Consider the following 18,046-nt stretch of genomic DNA (forward strand, 5'->3'; position numbering starts at 1 on the left):
CACAAGAGAAAATACAGCTTAAGATGTTGGTTTAATTTCATTTGCTTTTCCTTAAAGAGTAATGGGAAGCCTCATAGAAAACATTTTATTTGGAAAGAGCCTGAAGCAAGGCTTTTTGGCAGTCAACACAGGATGTCAGTTTTGTCCTTTTTGACACCTCTTTTATTTGTAAATATAATGAAAACCCAGTAAAAGGGAGAAAAAAAGACTTAAGTTTACCTTGTCTATAAAGCTAGGGATCAGCCCTAGAAAATCCTGTGACCGGATTGATCTAGTGTTGGGGCACTGGAAAATCTGGATGAACTTCCTTATCTTTCTGCCTTGCTATGTTATGCTCAGCGGATCACTTAATCTCTCTCTTTCTGTATCTTTTGTCCTCTTAGACTGAGTTGTTCTCCTTTGTCTTTATACACAGTCCAAGCCAGATTGAGAAACCAGGATCTCTGGGTACTATTGTAGTGCACGAAGTTGTTGCTTATTGCTTCTGATTTAAAGCTATTTGAGACATCTATAATTTATGTAACAATAAGTTAGGTATTACAATTGCAATAACTTTTCTTTCATGGATCACCTTTATTAAATGATCCACCTAACAATGACTGTGATGTCACCAATGGGAAATTTATGACTTCAAGCACTGAGTGACGAACAGGCAGAATGAGTATAAAGCATCAAGTATAGTATTGCAAGCAAACAAAGGCAGAACTTCTCAGAGTGAAGTGGGGGTTTGCATAAATAAAGTCTTACCCAGCCAGGAACCCTTGAATCCAAGATACTGGATTAATCGGTATCTTTTGCAAGCTAAAATTAGTTTATTCTTTTTTGACACTGACAGCCTGATCTGTAGCTGGGCTTCCACCAGAGTGTTGTATTCGGATACCACCGTTTTGGAGCTATATGTTTCCACCTTCATTTAATGTATGTCTGTGGCCTGTCATAGACTTCCTCAGGCAGAGCAACCCACGCAGACATTCTCATAACTCTGTTACACAATTCTTGATTTTGTAAGCGCACTCCAAAGAGCCTCCTGGATGTAAGCCACTGCCACCTCAAGCAAGTACTTCATATAAATCCTTTTCATAGCTTTATCAAGCAGTGTTTTAAAAATAGTAAAGGAATCAGTTGTTCCCACTATTTGTTTTGCTTGTTTATGGTCCTCCCTCCTAAATCCAGATGTGAAAATTGTCTCTGCCTTTAGAGGGAGTCAAGCATGTCTAAGGGGTATTTCTTTGAGATGTAAAAGCTTGAAAGCTCTTTGACCTTTGTTTTAGCTTTGTGTTTATCTGGTGCAAGGATTTATCTTGTCCCTTTCTGTTCTGGCAGATGGGAACAGTGACAGTAAGCTAGCCATACAGTTTAAATGGAGTTTACAGAGATTCAGCCGCACATGGAGAGGCTGTGATACCAGTCAACATTCATAAACTGTACATAAACACATTCTCCAAATTGTCACAACTGTTCCTTTATTTTGTCCATTGAATAAGCACGGTTGTGTCCTGGCAGCAGGAGGCTTCATGCAATGTGTTCTTCCACAAGGTAAACTGGTTTTTTTTCAGCTGGGAGGTCTCCATGTGGAATTCTAGCTAAGTCAAAAGCAGTAGTGTTGAGGATTCATTGGAAACAGCCAATTTAATCCCCCAGCTAGCACAAGTATGTTTTGTTCAATTCGGTCAAGGAATCCAGGCTTATAAAATGACCTTATAATGGATTTTGAGGAATTGTTTACATGAGAGAATCAAGAGAGATGAAAAACAGAGAGGGTCACTCTTCAGAAATGGGCTGCATACAGGAAATAGGAAACGTATGTGTCAACTTTGCTTCCAAGTTCCAACACTGGCATGAAAGAAGACATAAAGAAGGCCATTTCAGGGAAGAAGTTTTCACTTGCCTGTATAGGTTCAATCACACATGGCAGCTAAGAGACAGCAGCATACTGAAGCATGGATAATAATGCTATTGTTGCAATTTCTGGTTAGGATAAGCTTAAAAACACTGTGCAAGAGTTCCAGTTCCATCTTCAGGACAAGAAGATAAGAGGTGTACTGAGCTATTTGCACTCTTGTCATTCTGTTCTATTTTAGGTGAAGTGAAGCTCTCAGCCTGATGCTGAACCAGCCGTAGTATTTCACTTGCTTTTAATTAAACTGAACTCATCCATTAGTTACAAATGCCCTGTCACTGCAGTTCATGAGATTGTTTTTTAAGTACTGCACTCAGTGGAACTGCAGAGGAGAGGAATGTTTTCCCACAGCTATATGCAATGATCAACTGTACCTTCCCACTTTATTAAATAACATGTTACAACATTTTTAAAAGAAAAAAGTAAGGAAGTTTTATGTTTTGAAATGTTAAATCCCAATCCTGATTTACTTCCACAACTTTACCACTGAGCTTCAGAAAAGAAGAGTTGAACTGCTCACATGCCTTTTCATTTCACACTGAATTTATAGGAAGTTTCCAAATAATAACGGTCAACTTGGCAGGAATAAATGTAGACCAAATGGTGTAATCCCCACAAGGAAGCATAATTCTCTTATGAAGTATTTACAATAGCAAGCTTGGAAATCCAACAATAGGTTATATTGTTAATAGGTTGTTTATAGCATCTTTTATTGACTGATTCATTCTTAATGGTAACAGATTTAGTCACATAACATTCTTCATGTGGCAGGCAGTTTGATGTTCACTGTTGCTTTAAGAATCCTCTCAGGTAGCAGAAAGTATCGTTCTGACACAAATCAATAAATAGGACTTAAATAGGACCTTGCAAAGTTCAGAAGTTGCCTGAAATGTAGCTGAACTTTCTGATGCTCCCTTCCTGTGACCCTCCAATAACCCTTATCTTCCCTGCCTTCATGACCCTTTAATGTTTCCCTGGCTCTCCGCTCCCTTCGTCCTCCTAAAGAGCTTGGCTACTTCCCAACTTGGATTCATTCAACAGGCCACCCTCCTTGGAAACTCTCCCAGTCTTTGAAAGGGCCTTGCAGTAGAGTAGCCTCAATGCTAGTTTGCAAATTTAAATTTCACATACCGTTGAACCATTCACCTAACTGAATCACATGCATGACCTGGTCAACACTGGCAAACTCCTGCAGTGGCAAGTTGTGGTACAAAGTGATCAGCCTTCTGTGAAGTTAAGGTCAGAAAATTTAGGCCTTCTAAAAGGAAAACGAGGGAAAGGCTTCGGGGTTTGTTGCACATATAGCTTTTGTAATACTTTCTACACAGTTAACAAAGTTTTTTGCATTAAGGGAACATTGCTGGTGAGGGCAAAACATTTCTTTAAAATGAGATATCACCAGTTTGAAGCCAGCTAGCTGCCCAAGTATTATTAATTGCTGCTGTCCAAACTGCTTGTAACCTTTGTTTCTTTGTTAGTTTGTAGTACACTTTTCCACTGGATATTTCACAATTATACATTGTGTAGGAGTCAGGGAAAAAAAAGTTCTTTTGATATCTGAAACAAAAATTCCAGTGTTACAGTTTTGTGTATCCTTTAACATACATTATACACTTTTCTGATAGCTTCAGCCATGGGAAGATGCTACAGCCTTGTACTTTACTATATTTTTCCACAGACTGCAGTTATCTAATAGAGTTTTAGAGGAGATGTTAACTTTGAATGCTAAGTATAATGTCCCTCAAGAATTTTATTTTTAACAGCTAACTGCAACATACTTGTTTGCAGGGTTTTGTTCCAGTACAAATCACAGATTGGCTCTGATGGTCTTCACATCTTCCAATTTGCGTACAAACAAATCTGAGCTTCACAGGAGATTTTGTAAAATGAGAAAATGTCACATGTGTCCCTGGAATATGCAACTTTGTGAATATTTAGGCAAGCAGGGTGAACGCAGCAATCTAAACATCTTTGTGTGCCTGGCAAGAGGATGATTAATCATGTGAACCTGGTGACAACTTGTTTTTTCACTGTTACCCATGTCCTGAAGGTATCCCCTAGAATATTTATGACAGACTAGAATCAGCTTAGTGCTTCTCAGTGGCAAAGGGTAGTGACAAAACTGTGTCCTTGCCCTTGGGTGTAGTAGAACTCAACCCCTGGGTTCAGAGGTGGGTGTGATAAGGGTGAAAAGGCTGTTGAGTGGGAGCAAAGTCTCCCAAGGTGACATGACAAAAAAGCAGTTCAGAGCAAATTCAGGTTGTTTGGTGGCAGCAGAGAAAGTGACCTGAGATGAGTCAGTGGGATCTCTGGGTACATAAGTTTAGGAGTTAGGAACTCCCTAAAAGTTTGGCAAGGTTGAGATAAAGTTTGGAATATTCGGTAAGGGCAAGGTGACTCTTAAGTCAAAGGAAGAGCTGCCAACCCCAGAGCAGTGGCCATAATGCCTTGACCCTATCCTTGGAGGCAAAATAAGCAATAATCAGCTGTTTCTTCTATTTTAGATGAAGTAGACAATGGTGACCTTGCTGTCTTTGGCTGTCGCCTGTCTATGCAACCTCTTGCTTGCTTATGACTAAAGCTAGCCTGTTATTCTGTATTCTTGCACTAAAACATAGCATCTGCCGTAACATGCTTACAGTCTGAATTTTATTTTCTGATCCTCGGAGGGCCAGCACAAAAGATTGTCTATGTGAGAAATGAACATTTAAGTGATACAACACAATGTTGTGTGTATACTGTGATAGACTGCAAATTGAAAAACTGAAATATGTTTAGCATTGTCTTCTTTAGACTAAACAAACACAGTGACCTTAGCTTCTCCTCATGTGGCATGTGCTTCAGCCCCCAAAGCATCTCTGTAGCCCTTATTGATAAACTTGCTCCATTTTATTAATCTCTCTCCTGTACTGGGAGAATCGAGACTGCTCAAAGAATTAGAGATACCACCTCACAAGTGCTGACTAAAGAGGCCTAATAATTTCCTTCAACCTACAGACTGGGAACGTTTTCGTTGCTGACTGTCGCTTTGGAGATTGGACATTAACATCCCTCTATTAACGGACTTATTTTCATTTCTCTTCAGACAGGGAAATTTTGTTTAACTATTAACATAAACGGCTTAGAAATTAAAGACTGTGTCAGAAATACCAGTTCTGACAATAATTGAAAATAAAGTATATTGATTATACTTAAAACCCCATGTATTTCAGCAGCTTCAGTTTGTGCAAACCCATCTTTTTTCATGTCCTTCATGAATTTACACTCTCTGGGACTAGAATTTCAGATTTACATTGTTCAGCTGATCATTAGGAGTAGGATATATTTTATGTTATTTGCCTGTTATTTAAAAATATAACAGAGTAGTAAGGTAAACTGATCCTTATGGTAAACCACTGGTTGGTAATCTTAACCAGAGAGATGGTGCTTATTAATATGTACTGATTTAATTTGTTTCAGGATCACGTAAGACCAAAAGGCAAAACAAAAATACACAGAAACCCTGTTTCCCTACTGAAATGGCCAATAGGCGCAGTTTTCCAGCTTTGAAATCCCTAGTATATTCCAGCCCACGTAACTGGATTAAGAAGATGGAGCATCATGCTGAATAACAGACTTTCCCAAGACCTTTATGTGTAGGAGAGAGAGAAGTATCTTGAAATGTTGTACCCTTCATGGAAACAAATGTCAAGAAAAAGAATGTGAACAAAGCCTCTAACACTCTGCCAAGTGCTGGAGAGGCACCTGCTAGTGTCTCTAGCATCTTGCCTTCAGAGAAGGTTTCACCATCTAAAGTGTCAGATCTTCCCAGAATTTTGACCAAAGTAGTACCTCTAGAAGTTGGATCCCAGAAAAGGTGACCAGGCACAGTAATAATGTCAAAACGGTCAGACTCTTCAAATATGTCTCTGACGCCACTGAATCTTCCCATCATCCCACCAAGAAGACCTTGCTTCAGGGTATGCTATATCTGTGGCAGAGAATTTGGGTCAAAGTCTATTTCTATACATGAACCCCAGTGCTTAGAGAAGTGGCGTATTGAAAATGATCAGCTACCAAGGCATCTCAGAAGAGTGGAGCCCAGGAAACCTGAGGTCCTTACTGGTGGTTCCTGTACGCTTACTGAAAATGAGGCAGCTTATCAGAGTGCTCAAGCCCAGCTCCTGCCCTGTGGGAACTGTGGCCGAACATTTCTTCCTGACCGTCTCATTGTGCACCAAAATTGTTGCAGAGGACGTGGCAGCAGTGTGGGGCTGTCCAGCTCTATCCACCACAAATCTGGTAAAGGCCCAAGCTCTGGGTCTGACTCAGCAAATGATGATCCTTCAAAGACCCATCAAGGAAAGAGCGGGGCTGCACCAGCTGTATTAGACAAGGTAAAATGCTAAACACGTGCTGTGTGAAAGAGTGTGGATGTATTTTGATGCTAGACATTCCAGGGGAGACTGGGTTTCCATCAGATTTAAAAGCACTTTCCTTCAGAAGGATCATTTGGCTCCATGCAAATGTTTCTCTGCTGAATAGTAGGCAAAGAAAAGGGGAATACAGTGGTGTTGTGGTTTAACCCCAGCCAGCAACTAAGCACCATGCAGCCACACACTCACTTGCCCCCCACCCAGTGGGATGGGGGAGAAAATCAGGAAAAGACGTAAAACTCATGGGTTGAGATAAGAATGGTTTAATAGAACAGAAAAGAAGACACTAATAATGATAATGATAACACTAATAAAATGACAGCAGTAATAATGAAAGGATTGGAATATACAAATGATGCACAGTGCAATTGCTCACCCCCCACTAATCAACGCCCAGTTAATCCCCAAGTGGCAATCCCCCGCCCCCACTCCCCCCAGTTTATACACTAGATGTGACATCCCATGGTATGGAATACCCTGTTGGCCAGTTTGGGTCAGCTGCCCTGGCTGCATCCCATCCCAACTTCTTGTGCCCCTGCAGCTTTCTTGCTGGCTGGGCATGAGAAGCTGAAAAATCCTTGACTTAGACTAAATATTACTTAGCAGCAACTGAAAACATCAGTGTGTTATCAACATTCTTCTCATACTGAACTCAAAACATAGCACTGTACCAGCTACTAGGAAGACAATTAACTCTATCCCAGGTGAAACCAGGACAAGTGTGCGTAAGGGAAACTACTTATTCCTATTTCTTTTGGTTTTCCTGTTGAAAGGGAGTAGTTGGGTTCTCATATTCTGTGGTCCTGTGAGAATTATGTCCCCAAAAGGGAGCACTGCGTGCAGTAGTTCCATAGGAAATTCTGTTGAGCACCTTAGGCAAGCTTTGAATGTTATATGTTTTAGCAGGTATTAGGTATTTTTATTTAGGTAACATGAAATACAGCATTTCGTTATCCTGTAAGCACTCCAGTGATTTTAATTTTTTACCATTATTCATAACCTTGGCATGGAACGTGAGTTTACTGAGGACTGCATGTTCAAAGGCAGCAACTCAGAGTATAATAACAACAAAATAAATAAGACTGCACATTTCTTTCCACTGAATTTGATTCAAGATCCAAGAATAAAGAAGCTGATTCACATTATCCAAAAGCTACACAAAGTTTTGGAAAATGGCATATTTTTTCTGCATTTGTTTCTGCAAAGCTGTGTTTTGGCCAGGACTTTTGTAAAAGGATAGAAGTCTAAGTTTAGGCCCAACATCTAAAATAAAAGGTGCTTTTTTTTTTTTTTAATGGAGGTTAGAATCCTGATTGCCTACATTACTTTTGAAAATGGGATTTAGCTTTCTCAGTCATCAAAGGAATGCAGTGCTATGCAAAGCATTTCTAAAAATGTTTTAAAAGTCAAAGCATGCTGTATTTCAGTTTTCCAACTGCTGAATAAAATGCAGATAATAACATTACCCTAACAAACATGAGAATAAAGACAACGTGAGGCATTTTTATAGTATGCTATTTGAGGCCACTAACTGATAGATATTGGCAAATTAGGTCCACTCCTCAGGTCTTTTATCAGCAAATTTCAAATAACCCACAAATAGTTCAAAGTGCTGCACAGGTGCATCTATAGCTCCAGGAAAGGAGAAGTTCTTGTTGTGTTACTCTACTTTTTGCCATTTTCCAAAGAACTGGCATTGCTGTAAAGGTGATTGTTTAATGAAAGGCATGGGTGTGAAGCAGAGAGGTTTGTCCATCACACAGAATTCTATATGTTTAGCAAAAAACAGGGGGGCAGGAGGGAGTGTCTATAGTTATAATGTCATAAAAAAACAAGTTTAGAGTGTGGTTTGGCATTGAGAGTGACTCTGTAAAAATGTTGCCCTCTTGCACAAGATATCTGCTCCCTGTGTGGATTCAGTCACATCTGCTGACTTGTTGAACAACAACATTATTACCACTTTTTACTTCTGTGAGCTCTGCAGAGCCAGAATGTAATGTGTTCAAATCTGTTCTTCCTTCTGTGTGAACAACAGGTTTCCTCATTTACTTCCAAGCAGTTACAGTTCATCAGCTGCAGCAGAACTAATGAGGCTGTACAGCTTGCAGTTTGTAATTGACTCTGAAGGACTTTATTATTAACGATGACATTCAGGAAGGGATGATGGATTTTACCTCTCTGAGGTCCTTTATTTTATTATTTTTAGAGCTGTCCTTTTGTACAGAGGTACGCATTAAAGGCAGAGATAGGAATGGAAAGAGTGAAAGAAATATCCTGTGGATCCCAGGGGCTGTTCAGGATTGGCAGACTGCACCTAAGAAATGGTCAAAGAAAACCTCTTTTCCATAGGTTTAAATTATCTGTGTGAGGGTCTCCACTTCCGGTGGAAAGTTTTGAAAGGTCCACACATTGGAGGATGTTGAAAAGCACTAAGCTCACAGAAGGACTGCAGATTCACTATGAACAAGGACAAGGTCTGGGTGTCCTCTCCAGTCTTCATTTTCTTCCAACATACGGTTTTAGTTTTGCTCACCTCACCAGCTACTCGGCTGCTTATTAATTCTGTTAAAAAATACCAACAGTGGAGTGAAATGGCAGTCTGCTTTGGTACTAGCAGGAAAGCTTTTGGGGCAGTCCATGTCTCACTTAACAGACCTACTCACTGTGACAGTGAATTATTTAAGCATCTGTTTAAAGTCCTGATTCAGCAAAACATCAAAGGGAAGGAATAACTGAAAAAAACCCCAACCCTTATATAAATGTATTTACGAACTGTAATGCTACTGTCAAATTAATTTATGCAATGAAAGATGTCCTAAATTAAAAAGCTGGATTTTCCTGATTTTAAAAATAAAGATCTGACTGATTTAGTGGTACACCATGTGAAGGACATTGTAACTTTAAAACTGCAAGCACTTTTGCATGCAAGCATCTGTCCTAGAGCTCTCTCTCCCTTAGCAAGTGCAGGATCAATTAGACTAGTATCATCACTGACAAACACTCAGTTTAGCATTAAATGCCTTTAGGGCTGGAGAATCAACAGCCTCCATAAGCCATTTCTTCCACTAACTGCCCATGCTTTCAGAATGCATGAACACATGTGAGTTAATCATGTCTGGCTATGTAAAACAAACAATAGCCTGTGCTTGAGAGACTCTCAAGGATCACATCAGCTCAGAAATTCTGTTCTGGATTCTGCTGAGATAGCCCAGACAATGGAAGTGATGTCTAGAACTACTGAAACTCAGACTTGCACTAGAGCAGAGTGTGTTTTTTATTCTTTCATAAACCAAAATGTCTGCTACATGTAAGTGAGTATTAATGACTTGCTGTGGGTATGCATTACAGTGTTTTTGACAGCAGATAACACTGGTAGTAAAATCCTGTCAGACGTGTCACTAGCATCTGGTGCTGCCATCTGCTGTTTTCTTCTTATCAAGATAACTACCTAAAAATAAGATTTCAGTGATCTTCCTTTACTGTATTGTAATGCATTTTAACACAGCACAAGTCTTGAACACTTGTGGAACAACAAAATGTTGGTGTTGTATCTTGCTCTAGCATAAAGTCATCTAGTCACTTGGTAAAATGAAAACTTCAGATGCTGTGTAATTCTAATGAAGGTAGGAAGTCAGTGATAATCTTTGTTTGCCTCAGTTGCAGCAGTTTTGAGCATCTAAGGAGAATACTGACAAGTATATTTGCAAATATAGAAAGTTAGAGGCGATTGGATAGTGCATGGATGGTTTGAATGAAACTTACTGAGTATTATCATTGGGAATGATCGAACTTCTTGCCTTTCTGCTTTTACACAGATGCCATGTTCATTATACTGATGTATTTCTTTTAAAAGATAGCACATCAGGACTAAAATGGGATATTCTAGTGCTTCCAGTGGAGTAAAATCTTTAACTACCTGCGTCACCTGACAGAATTACCTTGCTGTTCAAGGAAACTTCATACACAGGTGTATGACCAGTCCTAACGTGAGTCTGCTCTTGTGTCGGGGCACTGGCTGAAAGCACTCCAGAAGGCTGTGAAATGCACCTTTGAATGGTCATGAAAGCCACGCCACAACTTGTCCCTGTCCCTTATGCAAAATGCCTCTTACTTTCCAGAGAGGAATGTGTGAAAAGGGCTGCTTTCATACAGCATGATGCTCTTGCTAAGTGTTTGTACCAATCTTTTCCTGAACCTCTGCACCTTGGGCGATTCAAGCCTGTGATGAGAGCTCTGGCTTGGAGCAGGAGGCCTCCTCTCCTCCCATTAAAATACATGGATAATTAAACAAATAAGAAAGGCAAGGGTGTGTGCAGTCCTCGATGATAAATATTTATGGAGGGGAGTTTGGGAGTCAGTCTTATTGGGTGTACTTAAGAAGAAATTAAAAGCTTTGTGCAGTATGGGAGGATTTGACCTCACGTAACACCATAACAGCAGCCTGGGGCTAACCTCAAGTAATGTCAGGTCTATTGAAAATACATAGTTGCATAGACCTCTGAGCTAAATAACTTCATTCATGGTCACACAGACATACTTAGCAGTCTTGGAGAAAAAAGAAAATACTGAGACACCAAAGGAAAGCCTAACTGCACTGTTAGGTATTTGTAGGTATTTTTATAACAACACATATCCTCAGGAACAGACCTTCCCTACAACCCTTTTTAAAAGTGAAAAACAAAGCAGTGAGCAGACAGCCTAGCCACTGGCCTGTGAGTAGTTTGGGTTGGAAAATTATGGTGATTCCAAAAATAGTTTCAAACTGCAGGCCTCCAGATGTGACATTTGGGGTAGGCACACTCTGAAGAGAAAAAGAAATGAAGGATAAATATCATTAGCCATAGAAATTCCAAATAAAGCTTATCATACCTCAGATTCCACAGTTAAGCAATAAAAGAGATGTTGCTACCTATTGTAAGGATATTCTCCTTCAGGTTTTATTTTTCAGCTTTTTAACGTGCATATTTGCAGAGAAGGATTTGTGTGTATAATTTGATGTGTGGTGATAGTTCAAACTCACTACATTTCTGGAAAAAATAATTCCATCCTTAGAGTGATCTGATTCCTTTTAATTAATTCTGGTCTCTGCTATTGTTTCTGTAGAATTTTTAACTGTGGAAGTTACAAACCAGAGACATTTCTACTTGAACAGATTTCTTAAACATTTCTTTCACTGAATAGGATTTAGTTATGAATCAATCCCAATTGATAACTTTGGAAAAAAGAATCCTCTATTTAGCTGGAGGACTGGATTTGCTCAGTTGCAATACAAACTCAACCTACAAATGCTCTGTCAGGATCTGGAGCTATCTCAGTACTACTTATTCAGTCTTCAGGTTTTCAGGTGAGACTACCAAAAAGACCATCTTAGAACTGTGGAAGTGCAGATTGCACTGGATGGAGATCACTGATTTCTGTCTTGCAGGTCTCTGGCAGCTGTTCAGTAGAGGGACATCACAATGACTTTAGAACAAGTGTAATGGATTTGAATAAAGCAGTCAGCGATAAAAGATTATCTCCATTCACTAGGGAAATATTTTTAAGACAAAAAAAATATTTGATTTTAACAATAGTATTTCTGTGTGTCTTTAAATTTATTGGGAGTATTTAATTTGTAAGTGATTTTTCACCTGTATTATATCAGGACTTTAAGTCCCCTTGAAGCTATACATTTGTTTTTGTTCTACTGCCCCATACAGTGTCAATGATTGTGACACTGCAGGCTAAGTGAGCGTGATTTTCATTTGTACGCATGGCAGGAACCTAGTTAATGACAACTAGAGAGGAATATGTGTTCCCAATGTTTTTATACCTAGCATTTTTTTAGAAAACCATTTCTAAAAATGCTATAAACATACGCATAACTAGCATGCACACAGGGAAATGAGTTCCCTGACCTGAAGGGTTTAGACTATAGTATCCTTATCTAAAGCTCTCCAGAGCCTACCAAGAAACATACACTCCCTTCAAAAGACTCTGTATCTGGACCCAGAGTCTTATCTCCAAATCAGACAGGGTCTAGCTCAAGAGCTGAAGTAAAGAAGTAGGCGAAAATTGATAATGAAGAATTAGAGGCCATTCTTAAAACAGCTGTTGCTATATTCAGCTATGAATAGGAAGAGAAGTTTATATATGTGTGTATATATATACATATATATATGTGTGTGTATATATATATATATAAAAAATACCTTGTTATCAAAGATGGCTAAGAAAATTCCATTTGAAAGTTAAGAGGATGAAAATGTCCTTGGAAAGACTGTCTTTGGAAAAGTGGTATTTCAATTCACTGTGAGAACTTTCCAGATGAAGTCCAACTTTTCCCAGCAAAAATACACTTTGTAGAGTAGTATTTCTTCATGTAATTGAGTTTACATGTGTGATACAGGAAAGAAAGCTTATGCAGATTGTTCACTAATGACATTTTCAGACTGTAGCATAAATGTGAGAAGAGCTGCCCAGAATTTCTTGAATACACTGATGGGCTGACAGAGAGAGTCATAAATACTGGAACAGGTTATGCTTTGTCTTACACAGCAGCAGAGGAAAAAATGAAATCCCCACCTCCCTTGTTTGAATGAGAAAGGCTTCCTGTGTTTGGTCTGGCATGGCTGTCCCTCTACCTTTAGGAGGGCAGGGAATAGCTCGTCTCTTACTAGTATTCCACAGTCAGGAGTGCAGGAAGCTCTGGCACTTGTGAGACCCATCAGTGTGCCTCAAAGTGCTGTCTCTGCAGTACGTTTTTACACTACTCCTGGAGCAGGGCTGTTACTGACACCACGCCTTAGCTCAGGATGTGCCTAAGGACACAGTTGAGTCCATAATCTGCAATACCACAGTAATTATATATTTTTCAAGCTTAGAATATGTATTTGTGGGGCTTGGGGTTGAGGGTTTTTTTCTTCTGTTGAGCTGTTTTTCTCTGTGAACAAAAGCAGATCTGCAGTGGAAAAACAATGACTTGCTTAGAGTCCAGTTCTGCCTTCGCTGCAGTCACTGGCAGAGTTCACACCGAGGCCTTCAGGAAAAACAAGCAACAATTCCTATTTTGCCCTCCTATCCTGAAATATCCTAAATCGGTTTTAATACTTCAGGGCCAAGAATTCCACCAGCTGACTGATCTACGGCAGAACTAACACAGGGTTAGGGACCACAATGACACAGTTGTGACAGCTGCCCCCACTGTCAACTTAGAAGAGATGCTAAGGCTGGACACAGCACTTTAGCTGTGTTCTGCCTGAAGATGGGGTCTTTCTGCAACTGCACTAGACATCAGCAGCTCAGCTGAGGAAGCTTTTGTTGCTCTTTTCCATGTTACTTCTGTTTGTAGACAAAAAAAGGTCTCAACATTTAAGATGGACGTCATCTGCAGCAACCTGATCAAGCAGAGTAGCTGTTTCTGCACGTGAAGGGTCAGCATTTCCATGAACTTGATGGTGTGAAAATAAAAGAGCTAAAACCTACATCGCTAAGTATTAAGTGACACACATGGATTTTCAGCCCTGTATCTGCAGAAGAAACCTATATGCTCCAGGTGGCCAGTTAATGAGGCATGATCTCTTATAAGCTTCAGACTTAATCCAGACAAAACAAACTGATAGAAACAGTTACACTGATTTCACAGATATGAATTGGTGTCTTAATCTACATGATTGTTTTCATCCTAAGTTGTTTTGATTCAAAATTATTGTCAAAACCAATATTTATTCTTCTTCACATTTGTTATTTGCAGGCACAAGTGATAAGACGGCCACGAGCAGTGATTTGTTATATATGTGGCCGTAAGTATGGAACAAAATCTATTAGTATCCATGAGCCACAATGCCTGAAAAACTGGCACCAGGAGAATGACATGCTACCCAAGCACTTGAAAAGACCAGAGCCCAAAAAGCCTGAAGTCAGTCCCATACAAGGTAAGCTACAGACAAAATGAGGAAATGGAAGGAAGAAAAAAAAAGGATTTTAAGCAGTAGCTTAATGGTTTGCAAGTACTTTTTTCTCCATTTTACTCTGAAGAGAAGGTAGCCATCATGGCTTCTTTTAAGCTTTCTGTTAAGTATCCTGCTCTCCTTTTGAGCTGCATCCATGAAGTAGAGTAGTTGTTGCCTTCTGGGACATGCCTCCTGGGACAGTCCTCTTTATATGTCAGTATGTTCTGAATCAAAACAGAAAAAGATTAGCAACCTGCTTCACAGCTACATCGGTACCTTTTGACAACATTCAGTGCTGTAGAAAGGCATATTTTAAAATGGGCAAAAGCATCCAAGGATAATGTGCAATCTTGACCCATACAGTCATTAAAATAAAATACCCTTCAGGCAACAAAGGCATAGATACTTCAGCCAGGTTTTACACCTATAGCGTCAGTTATAAAAAAAGCCTGACACTAGCACTTAGCAGTGGTTAACAGCAAGTGGCCTCGAAAACAGGAGTTCTGTAGTAAAATAAGAAATGTAATACTGGATACATGACGACTGGTACAAAATAAGGTATTTTTAAAACCTACCTGTAACATATACTGTAGTTTCAAGGTTTTATTAAAATATATTTATAGATAAAAATGCAATATCTTCTACAAAGAACATCCAGGGGATGTTATTGGTCCCTTTTTATTTACATGTTAGAAGCTGTCTTTGTGAGACATTAAAATATAAACACAGTGGGAAAAAAATATATGCAGTATAAAATAAGCATTTTATTTCTGCCAATTATGTGTATTTGTGCTGTGGGTTCTGTTCTGTAAGATGCCTAGATCCCACTTCTTCAAATCAATGAAAATTGATGATCCCCAGCCCCCGACAGAGCTGGGCTCCCTTATGTATCCCAGGGGTGTGTGCTCACTGTAGGACCAAAAGGAAATCTTATCTGTGCTTTGCCTGGAAGCTGCTCCCAGGACTTCCCCATTCCGACATAAACTTATTTCACCATTTCAGCTGAATGCTTTCCCTGGCCCTGCCAGCTGGTCTGAGCTACTATGGGCCAAGTTTGGACCACTTGCTCACAGGCAGTTAATTCACCCACTTTTTTTATATATTCCCCATAATTTCCTGCAGCTTCCCCTAATGTCTGGAAAAGTAGACAAATTCTCCTACAACTCACTGTGAAAGAGTCATACACTAGATCAGTTTACAGCAGTACAAAGAAATATGTCCCCAGAAGACACACACAGAAGAGAGCAGGATCACTGAGAACACTAACCAGCTGTTCAAAATAATAATAATCGCAGCTCAAATAATATCAAATCAGGACTTGGTTAACAGATGCCAAGCAGCAGAGTTGAATCTGCAGTAAAAGATAAGTTCAAAAGACATTTTCATTTTATTTGATCTTATTGTTGTTAAGCTCTTTTTAATTATTACATGTTGTGTGGTAAAAAAGATGGAGAAAATGAGAATTCCATCTGAAAGAGGAGGATGCAAAAGGACAAATCAGGTTATTTTGAAATACATTATTCTTATTTTGGAGGAGTGAAAGCAGAAACACAACCACTCTTTGAGAGAACAATCCAGCAGAAGGCTCCCAGATATGAATCAGAAAATTGTCTCATTTATGCAATGAGTCATATCAGGCGCCGCACATCTCCTATGAGGTGTTGTGTGCCCACAATTCCCCAGGGGACACTGACCTGCTTCCAGCATCTGTCCCTAAATGCCTGCTGATGCAAGTCTGATCAGTTCTGTAGCTTGGGCTAAAATTGTTGTTCCCCCTGCAGTTGCCTCATGCTCCTGGCCTCAAGAAAATAATCTCAGTGTTGTTCTTTTTCCGTAAGACTTACTCTTGATCATCTGGTAAATGCTATAACTGACCTTGAGACCACATACACGTACTGCATGTCTCACAGTTTCTCAACTTAGGGAGGAGGGATTACCCCTGTTGTTGAATGGAACAGGCAATGTTCAAAAAAAGCTCAGAAATATTAACTGCTTACATAAAACTTTTTATAACTTACATAAATCTTTTTCTGAAAACTCAAGTGTCACAGGAAGACAACCACTGCCCTGATTACACAGTGTTTTGTTTGTGGAATGCCTAACACATGCCTTCAAGGAGAAAGTCATCTCTCTCTCTCTTTTTTTTTATATTCCATAAACTTTCCAAAGTACAGAAAATACACATTCATTTCCTGCAAGCAAAGGGGATATTTGTCTCAGCCAAGAAAAGAAACACTACTTGGTTGCTCTTCTAACAAAAAGAACATTAGGAACAGGCATATTAAGAGATCTAAGGCTTATTGTGGTTATGTGAACCATTGGATATGAATCATATTAAAACTGTATGGGTCTTTAATGAAGAGCTCTATCATGTGCCAATGACAGAAACCATGGAATATTTTTAAATGCAAAAATCCTTTTCTTTTAAAAATCATCTGCTGCTAACAGTTCAAAGACAATACCAGTTCTTAAGTCTTTTTCTGTATTGTCATACCTTTTGAGAAGGGTGGAGCAAATACATATTCAAATTGAGCCATGTAGATTTTTTTCTGCATGCACTTTAAATGAAAACTCTTAAGATCTAAATCCAGGTATTAAGCAACTACCTGGCCTTTTTGGAAATCATTTTGAAACAACAATATGTGAAAATCCATTTCAAGATGATAGTAAAAAAATTTTTTTCATACTCAAATAAAATCTTGAAAATACATCTGATGTGAGTGTTTGAAGAATGCTCCTGAGCTTTCAGAGCAATCACTCTTCCCACAGTGGAAAATAACTGAGGGTAAGGCTGGGTTAGTGTTTAGATGACAATGGATGCATCAGTGCAATGACCTCACTGGAAGCTGTGGCTTAAAAGAGCTGTAGGTTTTGTCTGTAAGGTTTTAGGCTTACCTAAGCTTTACTCCACTTATTGGCAAAACTTGCATAGACTTCAACAGAAATAAAATTGGGCCCCTCGTCCAGAGCAGTATAAAAAGCATATTCTCAAGTACGATATGCCTCCTGCCCATTGCCATGGTCAGATAACACATGCTTATTAAACAGAACTTGAAGTAAAGCCAAAAAGTGAAATTTGCTGATAATAGTATGTATGTAAAGATGTTAATAATTAGCTGAGAATGCATATCGTAACACAGAGCATGATGTTTTCTCTGTACTCTCATACAATACAAAATGATTCAGTTTTTGAAGTTAATTTAATTCAACCCCTGGGACAAAAAGCAGAGTCTTTTTATATATTTTTTACTCTTTTGCTTCTTTCTTTTTCTTTCTTTTTCATTTGCAAAAGCAATATGGTTTGGTTAAACTGAAAGGCTCAGTCAACAGGTATTTCCTGAAAATATTTTCCATAAAGAGTTGAATATGGGTCTCCAGAATGAAAGCTGATACTTTTTTTTTTTAATTTTCCAGCCAAAGGTTTCTATGATCTTGATTCTTTAAATGAGGCTGCCTGGATCAGTGCCCAGAACCAGCTAGTTCCATGTGATATTTGTGGGCGTACTTTTCTTCCAGACAGACTGATCATCCACCAGCTGTCCTGTAAAGAGAAACCTGCAACGTGAAGTGGATGTAACACACATATGTACATATGCATGCATGCTCACACACACACATACACGTGTGTGTATGTGTGTGCATGAATACACACACATGCACCCATACCCTTCAGCCAAACCATGAGAGAAATAAAATCCAGCTGGAGAGCCATGGGCATCAAAACTGTAATGTGTTGTCAGACCATGTGATCCAAAAGCCTCCAGAGTAAAATCAGAAGTGTCTACTGAAAGTGGCTTAGT

General features: G+C 39.2%; 1 protein-coding gene across 1 annotated transcript; it reads left to right on the forward strand.

The window, feature by feature from the left end:
- The first annotated feature begins 5,574 nt into the window (after positions 1-5,574).
- On the forward strand, positions 5,575-17,812 carry LOC126035863 (zinc finger protein 474). Its single transcript, XM_049794880.1, is given in 3 exon segments — positions 5,575-6,276; positions 14,048-14,228; positions 17,661-17,812. Coding segments are annotated over 3 exon segments (1,035 nt in total).
- Positions 17,813-18,046: the final 234 nt, after the last annotated feature.

Source organism: Accipiter gentilis, chromosome Z (assembly GCF_929443795.1).
Source record: "Accipiter gentilis chromosome Z, bAccGen1.1, whole genome shotgun sequence".
NCBI lineage: Eukaryota > Metazoa > Chordata > Aves > Accipitriformes > Accipitridae > Astur > Astur gentilis.